This window comes from Kryptolebias marmoratus, linkage group LG5, assembly GCF_001649575.2.
Source record: "Kryptolebias marmoratus isolate JLee-2015 linkage group LG5, ASM164957v2, whole genome shotgun sequence".
Taxonomy (NCBI): Eukaryota; Metazoa; Chordata; class Actinopteri; order Cyprinodontiformes; family Rivulidae; genus Kryptolebias; species Kryptolebias marmoratus.
In genome coordinates, this window is record NC_051434.1 from 19,721,919 (window position 1) to 19,734,007 (window position 12,089).

General features: G+C 41.6%; 1 protein-coding gene across 1 annotated transcript in view; it reads left to right on the plus strand.

Annotated features, from left to right (window-relative positions):
• chtopa (chromatin target of PRMT1a) overlaps positions 1 to 8,771 on the plus strand; it is a 16,011-nt gene extending 7,240 nt beyond the window's left edge. The window contains exons 4-6 of the mRNA XM_017430684.3: positions 6,732 to 6,915; positions 7,785 to 7,940; positions 8,032 to 8,771. Coding sequence (XP_017286173.1) covers positions 6,732 to 6,915; positions 7,785 to 7,940; positions 8,032 to 8,234 — 543 coding nt within the window. The 3' untranslated portion in view covers positions 8,235 to 8,771. The remainder of the gene's footprint in view (positions 1 to 6,731; positions 6,916 to 7,784; positions 7,941 to 8,031) is intronic.
• Positions 8,772 to 12,089: the final 3,318 nt, after the last annotated feature.

A 12,089-nucleotide genomic window follows, 5' to 3' on the forward strand; every position in this document is an offset into this window, starting at 1 on the left:
AGATCTCATTTGTGAAAGTTCAGTTAAATGTCACTTAGAAATAAAGCTTGAAAAAGGTAAGAAATGAGATTATTTTTTCATATTTTTCAGAGAATAACTGACAACGTACGTAATTGGGGTATATTGTGATATATATCGTTATCGTGATATAAAATTATCCATATCGTGATATAGAATTTTTTTCCATATCGCCCAGCACTAGTGATGATAGAAGGAAAATATGTGAAAATTTTACTAATATTGTGCAGCTCTTCTTGAGGCCTCAACCTGCTTCTCCTTGTTAGCCTGCTCAAGCCATTGGAACTTCACCAACATATACACACATGCACTAATATTTATACGTTTTATTATCATTTGTATTTATTTGCGTCACAGCGTTGAGCTCAGAGGTCTGCAGTTTTACACTCCAGCCCACTAGCTGGCGGTATTGTTGGTTTGTCAACTGTATGTTCAAAGAAAAAAAAGCAAAGAAATTAAGAATTCGATGCAGCTTTTGTGTCTGTTTATTTGTTGGTCAGCTCTTTGTGGGGGACTGATGCTCATTTCCAGCTGTCAAACAGGAGACAGGCGAGGTACAAACTAGACACGATGCCAGTCCATCTGTAGGCGTGGGTCAGTTTTCAGCTGTAAGGAACTCAACTCTGAATCACTTCTTCTTTCTTTCCTATCATGCCATTGCTATGGCTTAACTTTCTTTTAATGAGACAAAGAGACTCAGACTCTGGTTGTATGAAGAGCAGAGTGGAAAAGACAGTGGTCTGTTTCAAAAGGTTTTCAGTATTAAAGAGTCAGGCTTGTCTTGGATGCACCACCCACCCCTCTTGAAGGAAACAATGATTTTAAACATGCTTACAAAAAGCCTCAGCATTGACGTGTCTGTATAGACAGCTTGGTACAGGCTCACTAACCAGCCAACTAACTAACTAGCATCAGGCTCCCAGTGTTACTTTACAGAGCAGAACGACAGAAATGAAATATTAATCTGCGCAATAAACAGATTTAATTTAGAACTATAACTAAATGTAGCTGATATTTTGTGTAGGTTTTTCACCCTTGTGTGTTAAATCATATTTTAAATCAGCGGCTGGTTTTCTGCTGTTTTACCTGCCACTGATGATAACTTTAATCTCAATACTTATTTCTATTTGGTACCTTTATTTCCAAAACAGAAGTACTTGATAAAGATTGCAAATCACAAATCATGACTACAACCCCTGGCAAAAAGTATGGAATCACCAGTCTTGGATGAGCACTCATTCAGACATTTCATGCTGTAAAACAAACTCAGATCAAAATCATGATACAATAATAAGGTCATTCCAAAGTGCAACTTGTTGGCTTTCAGGAACACTCAAAGAAATGAAGAAAAAAACATTGTGAAAGTCAGTGAATGATACTTTTATTGACCAAACACAGGGAAATAAATATGGAATCACTCAATTCTGAGGAAAAAAGTATGGAATCATGAAAAACACATAAACAAAAGACCATTCAAAATACATCACTAGTATTTAGTTGCACCACCTTTGGCTTTTATAACGGCTTTCAGCCTCTGAGGCATGGACTCGATGAGTGACAAATAGTATTCTGCATCAATTTGGTGCCAACTCTCTTTGATAGCAGTTGCCAGATCAGCTTTGCAGGTCGGAGCCTTCTTGTGGACCATTTTTTTCAATCTCCACCACAGGTTTTCAATTGGGTTGAGATCTGGACTATTTGCAGGCCATGACATCGACTGAATGCGTCTTTCTCCAAGGAATGCCTTCACGGTTTTTGCCCTATGGCACGATGCATTGTCATCTTGGAAAATTATTTCATCATCTCCAAACATTTGTTCAATTGAAAGGATGAAAACTGTCGAAAATGTCAATGTAAACTTGTGCATTGATAGAAGAATTAACCACAGTCATCTCCACAGTGCCTTTGCCTTACATGCAGCCCCATATCATCAATGACTGTGGAAATGTGGTTGTTTTCTTCAGACAGGCCTCTTCATAAATCTTACTGGAACGGCACCAAACAAAAGTTCCAGCATCATCACCTTGTCCAATGCAGATTCTTGACTCATTTACTTGTGTCCTTTGTGTCTGTGAACAAAAGTTGACAAAAGTTAAAATATCTTAAATTTAAATATTGTTATATGAAATATCCTATTATCATAGCTATAATAATAAGCTATGATATTTTACTAGCAGTAGTTCTTTTTAAATAAAAGATATTAAATCATGTTTTATATTTAGGGGGCTGCGGCGTCTGGGTGGTCAGTATCGCGGTCTTGTAATCCTGAGGCCGCAGGTTCGAGCCCAGGCTGCTGCAGGAAGGGCATCCGGCGTAAAACAATAGCCAAATCCTTCGTGTGAGTTCACTCGCTGTGGCAACCCCTGAAAAAGGGAGCAGCTGAAAGAACTTAGATCATGTTTTATATATATTTTTACATTTCTTTGTCACATCAAGCTTCCTTATTGACTCTTAAAGGGATCTTTGACTACTTGCAGATGTTTGGCTGAATATGTTATTTCCTTCTACTAAAGGCTGTTGTATATGACAAGTAAAACTCCTAATTGCCTATTTACTGTACTACATTTTTTGACCTAAGGAGGATATTTTACTTGCTCAATGCATTCTGGGGCGATGACGTGTGTAGGTGGCAGTGGAGACTAAAACACAAAGAGTCAAGACGTTATAATGAATGACAATAAATTTAGAATCTATTAGTCCTTATGCATTTATGCAGGATATATCTGTTGAAATTATCAAAGATGACAAACTTATGATTTACCGTGTTTATCATGTTAGCTCTGGAGCTAACGGGATGTATATTAGAGAGGGCTAACGCTAAAGCTGAGGCGCCCCTCCTTAAACGGACCAGCTCTGTCTTCTGTCCTGCATCCGCCTGGCAGCACAGGTCGGCCGTGCACTGCCACTGATGTGGTCGTGTGCTCAGGGTTGATGTGTATTGTTCTGTGGTCCGAGTGGGACAAAAATTCACTTTTCCAAAGGCTCCAGCTACCCAAACTAAAACAAGCAGCAGACAATGAATGGATTGATGGCTCCGTAATGTGGCAATAACATGTCTTTAAGGCTTTAGTGCGTTAAACAGTATATAATAGTAATAATATAATATACATGAGAAAACGTTCATATGTTGTTGTTTTTCTGTATATAGGATGCTTATCGTGAACAGCTTTTAGACAATTGTCTCTCCTTCATCCCTTTGGTCCTTCTCATCTTCAGCTGCCTGCTGAGTCATGTCTGCCATTCAGCCGTTTCAGGTTGAACGGGAGGAGGAGGCAGACACTGGGCTTGATGAGTTACCTGTCTGTCATCTACCCAGAATGCAACGCAGCGTAAAGAACACGGCGACGTCCATGTGACTTTATTTTTCAAATTTGTTTAAAAAAAAAAAAAAAACAGCCTACAAGATTTTTTTTTTTTCCTGGTCCTGTTTTTATAGCTGAAGCAAATGTCTGTCAAATAAGTCCTGTCTTTCCTGCTAGTCGGAGATCCTTTTAACATGATTGTTCTTCGTTCTTTTTCTTTTTTTTTACACATATACACAGATTTTGTTTCAGTGTAGTGGAGGAAAAAGACGCAACACTGGAAGTTAGACGAGGGTTTAGGGATTGTCTACAAATAGTAAAATCAAGCTGTAATCGATATTCATCAACATCAGTAGAACCATCAGACAGGCAAGTCCGACACAGATGACCTACCACAGGGTTGAATTATGACTTATAGATTAGATCCTGTAAAACTTTGCCACCGCCATGTCTTAGAAGAAAGTACTAACAAACAGAGCCTCTGTTCGAAATGGTTGACATGATGAAATGTAATGAAAGGGAGAAGTAGGGGTGCAGCGATACTGAACTGTCTGAGGTGGGTCCAGTGTGTTAAAATGACCTGCATGCACAGAAGACATGACGTCTCGCGCAGCACGCTGTGTTTACAGAAGTAAATATGGATGCTACACGTGTCAACTCGTGTGTATCGATTCTGAAGTAGTCGTGGAATCGGAGCAGACTAAATTATTATCTGATGTGTTTGTTTCGTCCACTGTTTACATTTGTTTGTGTTGCTTTCCGCCTGCTCCGGTATGGAGTTGAACGTCTGGAACGAGAGTGATGTAGTATCGATCCCATCACACTAGAATCTATACGATCCGACACCAATGTTAGTAAAATATGTTGGTGTAGATTCTCAGTCATACAGGACACGGATCATCAGATATAAATCTGATTTATTCCTACATGAAGTAGACCAGGGATGGATTTTTTAAAAATATGTATTAATGTTGTTCAGACTATCTTGAAAAAAATCAGATATGAGTCACATATGGACAAAATAAATCAGATTTTGGCCCCTTTTGCCTGCAGTGTGACTAGGGTTGCCAACTGTCCCGTATTAGCCGGGACGTCCTGTATTTCAGCCAAATAAGGTTTGTCCTGTTTGTCCCGGATTCACGGGTAAGATGGAGATGTGAAATGTAAGGGAAGATGCATTTTTCTTTTTGTGCGTCATAATACATCTTGTAAAACAGTGAATATTGCAGAAAATCATAATTTATTCTGTAGGCATAAAATTTGGTGCTTGCTTGCTTACCCTGCAGGGGTGTCTGTGTGCTCAGTGCGCTCGCCGCGCTGTGCTGCGAGGGAGTGAGGAAAACTTGGAACGTGGTCGTGTGTAAGTGGCGTGTTGTGTAACGTGTCGTGTGGAAAATGCGCGCAGGAAGTCTTGAAAATAACAGAGGAGATGATGTGGACGAGGAAAACGAGAATAATTTTTGTTTAGGGGGATCTAACTCAAATGTTGGGGAATTAAAAATAATTAAGTGGTGACGCCACACGTGACGTCATACATGATGTCATTAAGCCCCACCCCCGGCGGGCTCGTCCCGTTTTTTTTGGAGCGGCTGAGTTGGCAACCCTAAGTGTGAGTGTAGTTAAAGACTACAGGCGATCATTGCGCCCCCCTAAAAGTGGTCAGGTGTTTTATTGCTGCGCTTTGCTAACTGCCACCACAGAAAAGGAGCGGAGGAACGGATTATCAAAAGCATTCGGCGCCAAAGCAAAGACGGCTAGTTCAGATCAAACACGAGTTTGCTGCTGTTACTTCAACCTTGAAACCAGTTCCATTTTGGTTTTTTCCCCCCGATATCAAACAGCGTTTCTTGGGCTAACGCTGCAGAGGTACAAGACAAGGCGCCTCGGCTGACTACCTGACGCGATAGGCCACGCCCCCCTGACGCTAAGAGAAAGGGCGGGGTCAGTGAAGAGCACCAGAGCCTTTTGTCCTCCAGCGTGTTTTGTAGAAAGAGAGAGAGACACGAAGGAACGATAACACCGATAAATGAAACTTATCGAGCTCATTTTAATTTAACGTGCGAATAATTGATTTATTGTTTATCTCAACAGGCCTACGTCGAATTAATGAAAATGTCTTTGTCTTTTTGGGCATTTCTTTCACAGAAGAGATGCCTTTCCGTTTTGGAATTGATCAAACTTTTTTGTTTGAGCCATGACCCACAGGCTTCAGATAGGATAAATAAGACAGAACAATGAGACTTTTATCTTTGGATTTTATAGTCTATCTTACAATTACTTGTCTTAAATTCTGGGAGGGTTGTTGTCTGATTTAAAAGAAAAAAGAATCAACAAATTAGCATCTGGTATTTAGTTCTTTATCTGTTGTGCCAAACCTTTCTGATCTGACCCTAAAACTGAGCTACATATTGAACTGGGCCTTAGGTGTCCCATTAACCTCCTAACAGTAAGTAACCACAGTAGTATAAACCCTCTAAATCATTATTCTTTGAGCTTATTCTGCTCAATAATATCTTTAATCAGGGTTTAGGCTTGCTGCCTCATGCACATTATAGCTCTGCATTCAGTTACTTTTTGCAGATGTGTCAAAATGCTTTACTTACTGTTACTGCTTAAATACAGTGTAGTGGTTTAAGAAATCCTTAAAGTTATCGACAGTGTTCAGAATTTACAAGCCCCACTTCGCAAAAGGTCAGAGGGTTCGGTGGTGCCGGTGTGATGTCAGTCTGCCCAGGGCTACGGTGTAGCTCTCCACCATCAGTGTGTGAATGACTGAATGTAGTGTGAAGCGCTTTGGGGTTCTTGGACTAGATAAACCGCTATACAAGTGCAGGTGATTTCCTACCGTCCTCACAGTCTGACCTGGACAGGCTTAAAGCTACTAGTTTACTCTGGCTACCCTCATGATTGGCTGCTGCTTCCTTACTGATCTGAACAAACAAATAAATAAATAAATAAATAAATGTACAGCAGAATGCCAACTCTGCAAACTCAAATGAATGTCAAAATATTGAAATGGACAGAGTTTAAAGAAACTCTCAAAAGTAACCACTGGATGTTCATCTACGACTTTTGGGAACAACATAATGTAAGATGACCGCCGCAGCTAATTGACCCCAGCCAGGACAAAAATGGCTCTAATTCAGTCAATTTTACAGGCATCGAGTTACATTTGGTGTGGTAGTAGCTGAGAGTCATCCTCAACGCTTCAACTGCTAACAGATGAGATTGAACATAACAACATTTTTTTTAGGTTTGACCGGAGCAGTTACAACTTGTCATCACAGGATGATCTTAGTCTAAAACTCTGTAATAAATCCCAAACATATCCCGTGTCCGATGTTTCCAGTTTCTCGCCGTCCCCGTTTGGCTGATTTTAAGTATTTTCGTTTTCTCCCGACCCTGCGGCAGAGCCTGAAGCAGCGCCTGGGGAAGGGCAGCATCCAAGCCAGGCTGGGCCGGCCCGTCGGGGCCCTGATGCGTGGAGGACCTGCTGGGGGCAGAGGAGGAATGCGAGGAATGCGAGGGATACCCCGGGGCGTCAGGGGAGGACTCAGAGGAGGATCCATCCGAGGAGCTTTGACTTCTCTGAGGGGTGTGTATGCCAACCTGTCCACACGAGGAGGGCTGTTGTTTATCGTTTCAGCCTTGCATCCACAAGGAAGTAGCATTTTCAGAGCCCCTGAATGTTTTTTTTTTAATGACTTCTAGAGGGAAGAAACATTGTGTGGACAGCCTAAATACAACCCTTTTAAAACTGCAATCCCACAGACCCGCCTCTAATCCAACAGATTCCATGCTTGGATTTGTGCTGCAGTTGTGGTTTCTAAACTACAGCAAAACCTTCATTTACATTGAGCAGACAAGGCTGACGAACAGTAACAGCTGTAAATAAACCCGTGCAAAAAAACAATAAATTATCTAAGGACAAATGGGTTTTTTTATCACCATTTTACTGTGAACAATATGAACAAAATAAATGCTGCAGAAAAAAGTATGGATTTAAAATAACATGGGAAATGAGAACGGTTTAAACCTTCCTTCCAGCTGTCCCTCACTGGCCTGAAAAGTGTCCATTATGTCCACATATTTGGACCGATCCTACTCCCAGTGAACCCTGTCCTACATTTTTTGGTTTGTAGTTTAATGTGACGCAAAGAAGAAGTTCCACTTTGTTGTCAGTCCATAAAAAAAAGATTCAGTTCATTTTCCATCCTCGTCTTTTTATTCTCATGTTTGCAGTTTGTGTGAGCCGTACATACACGCGCCACGTCTCGTTTCCTGTTTCATCAGTGTTAGAGCGCCTCTTACATGCAGCACTTTCAGTTTTCTGTTTCAGACAAACCAAAAGATTGTTTTGGGAGGGGAAACGTTTTCCGTGTGGCTCAGCGTTCCCCTATCAGGCTGTAGTTTGATTGTTTGTTTCGGCTTTTCTGCACTGATGTGATGCGACGTTTCTAACAGGCAGGCGAATGACCACAGGTGGACCCATGCGAGGTCGCGGCTTCGCTGGTCGCCTCCCGATGCGCAGCAGAGGAGGCTGGTTCCGCGGAGGACTGGGTGGAAGAGGTGGACCTCTGTCTCGAGGAGGGGGTCGAGGGGGAATTCTCCGAGGCAGAGGTGAGCTCTTTTTTTTCCCCCCTTTTTTTGTTTCAGCTCTCTGAGGCTTTACTTCTCACCCATTCAGACTCTGTTTGTTTTCCTGAAACAGGCCGCGGCGGGCTGCGCGGGCGCGGCGGATTCGCCGGCCGAGGAGGTCGAGGCCGTGGGCGGGGCAGAGGCGTGGGTCGGCCGGTTGTTACCCGCGAACAGCTGGACAACCAATTAGATGCCTACATGTCAAAGACCAAGGGTCACTTGGACGCAGAGCTGGACGCCTACATGGCGCAGGCGGACCCGGACAGCATGGAGTGAAGGACCGAGGACGTGCAGGACTGTGTAGCTGACGTGTACGGTGTAGTGTAGCGTTAGGTGGACGTGCTAACACAGGGCCGCCTGACTATTGTTTAATTCTGCAGCAACCTGTTATTGAAAGAACCGCTTAACTGAAGAATAGGTGTGTGAAGACTTATTTCAAAGCGTTAGCCCTGATGTCCGTAGACTTCAATGCTTCTCTGAGAATCCTTTCATTGTTTTTTTTTTTTTTTTTTTTTTTTTTTTTTTAATTGAGACAAATGTGTGACATAAAAACAGGGATTCAGGCGAATATCTCCTATGTTAGTTTTTCCCTGTTTGTCTGCTCGGTCCTTTTGAGTTCTTTTACTGGCTCATATTAAATACCTGCAATGTCAAACCTTTTTTAAAAATGCTTTACGAGAGCGCAATCAAAGACATTTTAAAGTCTCATCTTTTTTCCTCATTTTGTATTTAAAAGATGTAGTACTGTTAAGGTTCTGGGTTATTTGTATTCCCTTCAAATGTTTTAAAATAAAAGTAAAAGCAAACTTCTGAGTTATGTTAACTGAGAGTTTTGAATGTGCTGATTAAAAGTTTTGATTCAGTTCCGTTTTATTTGGCGCAAGTTCAATTCCCTTCGAATATAATACAATAATACAATCACTGACACATACAGTACATTAGGAGATGTCAGATAGACCAGACTCAGGACGAGCGGCCATCTGGGGAAGAGACAAAGACAGACACAGAATGACTGGTCCAGGTGTAGTTCCTATGGGTAGAAAAACATCTTAATGATAGAAATAAATACAAAAACAAACATGGAGAGTAGAGAGAGTAAAGAGCAGCAGAGGGAGGAAATGTGGTCAGTTTGTCCTCCAGCAGTCTAAGCGTACAGCAGCAGAACTAAGGGATCAAAAAAGAAAGAAAGCAGACTGGGTGTCAGCCTCACAGACAGAAGCTGGAAGTTGGTTCCACCAGAGAGGAGCCTGAGAACTGAAAGCTCTGCCTCCTGTGCTACTTTTAGAAACTCTAGGAACCAGAAGTAAACCTGCAGGCTGAGAGTGAAGTGCTCTGTCAGGAAAATATGGAACAATAAGATTATTAATATAAGATGGAGCTTGGTTGTTAAGAGTTTTGTATGTTAGAAGTAAGATTTTAAATCCTGTTTTAGTTGAAGATGTGTAAATATTTCTCACTTCTCTTGGTTGTTGCAAAGAAAAAAAGGCTCATTAACAAACCTGTGGTGAGTTAAAAGTATTCAGCCCCTGTGGTAGTCTGATTTGTTGCCTTAATGCTTGTATTTTTGGGAGAGGAGGGGAAGTATCTTTTAATACACAGTGGGGGTTTTTTTTACACTAAAGTAAGAAAGTAGACCACAGAAAACCTGAGTGTGTACCGTCTGAGTGATGAACTTATTTGCTCTCGGATGCTCATTTTTGAAAATCTGAGAAGCTGTATGTTGGCTGTAGTTAAATAATTGGTCACAATGTGTCACTGTTGGTTTACAATTTCTCATAACAAAACCCTTCAAAACTATACATATGCCAAATTTAATTTGTTTCTGTTTTTCTCTTTTATTTGTATTATCTTAGTAATCGTAGACATTTATTATCACTTCTCAATATGGCATTTATTTATTGTTAACTGAACATTATGATTGCCAGCAGTGGTATAATCCAGGTATGTTTTCCAGTATTTCCTTCCTTTAAAAGGACGAGCCCGTTTACTGAAAGGCAGCAGAAAAGGCCTCATGTGAAAAAAACTTGGGTCGCTCTGGATGGGTGACGCACATGACCCCGAGCAGCATCACCGTTGGTGTCTGAGTGCAACCTTAAGATGCAATACGACGCTGGTTCTCAACGAGCACGAAAATGACTAACATCTCCAAATATCACAACGAAATACCAAACGAGAAAAAAAATAAAACAAAAAGGACGAGTGTCCAGCCTTTAACCCTGGTTGAAGGCTGCGGTCCAGGATGTGATGGCTCCAACACACAGCGTGGTCTCGGCTCTTCCTCTCGGCCGCCAACAAATATAAACACAAATTTGAGGTAACTGGAATCTGATTTCTTTGTCGTTTTGCACCTTTTTTTTTGCCAAGTCATCTCTAGGGGACTTCAGTGGTTCTGTAGAAGCGGTCAAAAACTCACTGATTGACCATCGTCCACTTGGAATTTTCTCAAAAAATTCTTTATTGCAATTTTTGTTTTGGGTTGTTTCCATTTGGAGTCAAGATTGCATTTCGCTTGAGCCACTTTCTGGCTGTTTCTGCCTTTTTTTTTTTGCTTTACTGAACCGTGAATACCACCAGTGGTACTTGTACCACAGTATGACAACCATTTCATTGTGTTGAGGATGACTCTCAGCTACCACCACGTCAAACATTTGCATAATTGCTATGAAACTGGCTGAGTTGAAGCCATTTTTTGTGTTTGCTAAGGTTGTTAAGCTGCGATGGTCATCTTGAAGTTTGGCGATTCCAAATATGTGCATCCTGTTATTGCTTTCTGAAAGTTTCAATAAAACACACACAGGCACGGGCAAAACCATTATTCCTTTATGGGGCCAGGCGGTAATTATTACCCCAGGATCATCCGAATGGTGTGATAAATGCTCACATATCAAAGTGCAACATAATTATCGTTATTATTACTAACTTCATCAGCAAAGAGGGTTCGGGACAGTGTCCTCAGGAAGCATTTTGTCGGGGTGCTAAACTCAAAACCTTGGATGAGTCCGGGTGTAAAATGAAAGATACCGAGCAAAAACCACAAAACCTCAGTTGGAAACTATGGAAGGTTTTTGCTTAATTCAAGTTGTTTTTCTTTTCTGCGTCTATTTCAAAACAAGTTCAAACAGCAGGGAGCAGCAGGGAGCTCTGAGGGACAGAACAGGTCCTACAGGTCTGACAGTTCCCCGTTCTGAAAAGCGCACATTATTGTTGCGTAAACATCGTCCCTGCCATCATGCACAACTTCATGCACAATTTCTGTCAGATTTGTTGAGCTAACGGGGGGGGGGGGTTGCATCTCGTGAGGGTCACGCTATACGTTGTAGCAGCATGCTCCTGTTATCACCTGATGACTTCAAGGTGCAGGTTTTCCCACAAAACCTTACTCTGTGGTGGTCATAATGTTATGGCTGACTGATGAATAAAAAGTGGCCAAGATGAAGTCATGCATGAGCGGACAAGAAACATAGGGAGAACACTTTGTTGATCCTTTAGGAGTTTTTCTAGTATCATCACCTCCCTTGTCACCTTGTCAGTCAGGACAAGTAGTCCTTACTGGGAATAAAGTCTTGTCCTGAAACGGTGGGACATCATTTCCGGGTTAGGAGTTCTGTTGTCCTAACAAGGACAGAAATGCAGCTCATTCGGGTCATGGTGGCGACAGGTCTGCGAGGGGAAGTTCTGTGTCATCCCGAAGCACTCTCAGGCCAGAGAGGATAGAGGAGCTGACTCCCACCACCAGCTGTGTATATTTATTAATGCTTTAAGGACTTTTAATGGTTTGTAACTATTTATTTGACAAGCTTTTTTAAACTTATGTGCTCAATGTTTGGAGTTGCTTTGCAGCGCCTTTAAAGTGCATTCAAACCCCTCGAGTTTTTCCACACTTTGTCCCATTATGGCCACAAAACTTACACATTTTACTGGGATTTTATGTGATATGCCAATGCAAAGTAGAGCATAAATCTGAAATGGAAGGCAAATTATAAATGGTTTTCATAACCTTTTTACAAATAAAAAGTGTGGTGTGCATTTTTGTCAGGACTTTATAGGACCACCTTACGGCTGCAGTCAGGTTGGATGGAAGAGGTTCAGTGAACAGCAGTTTTCAAGTCTTGCCACAGATCCTCAGTATGA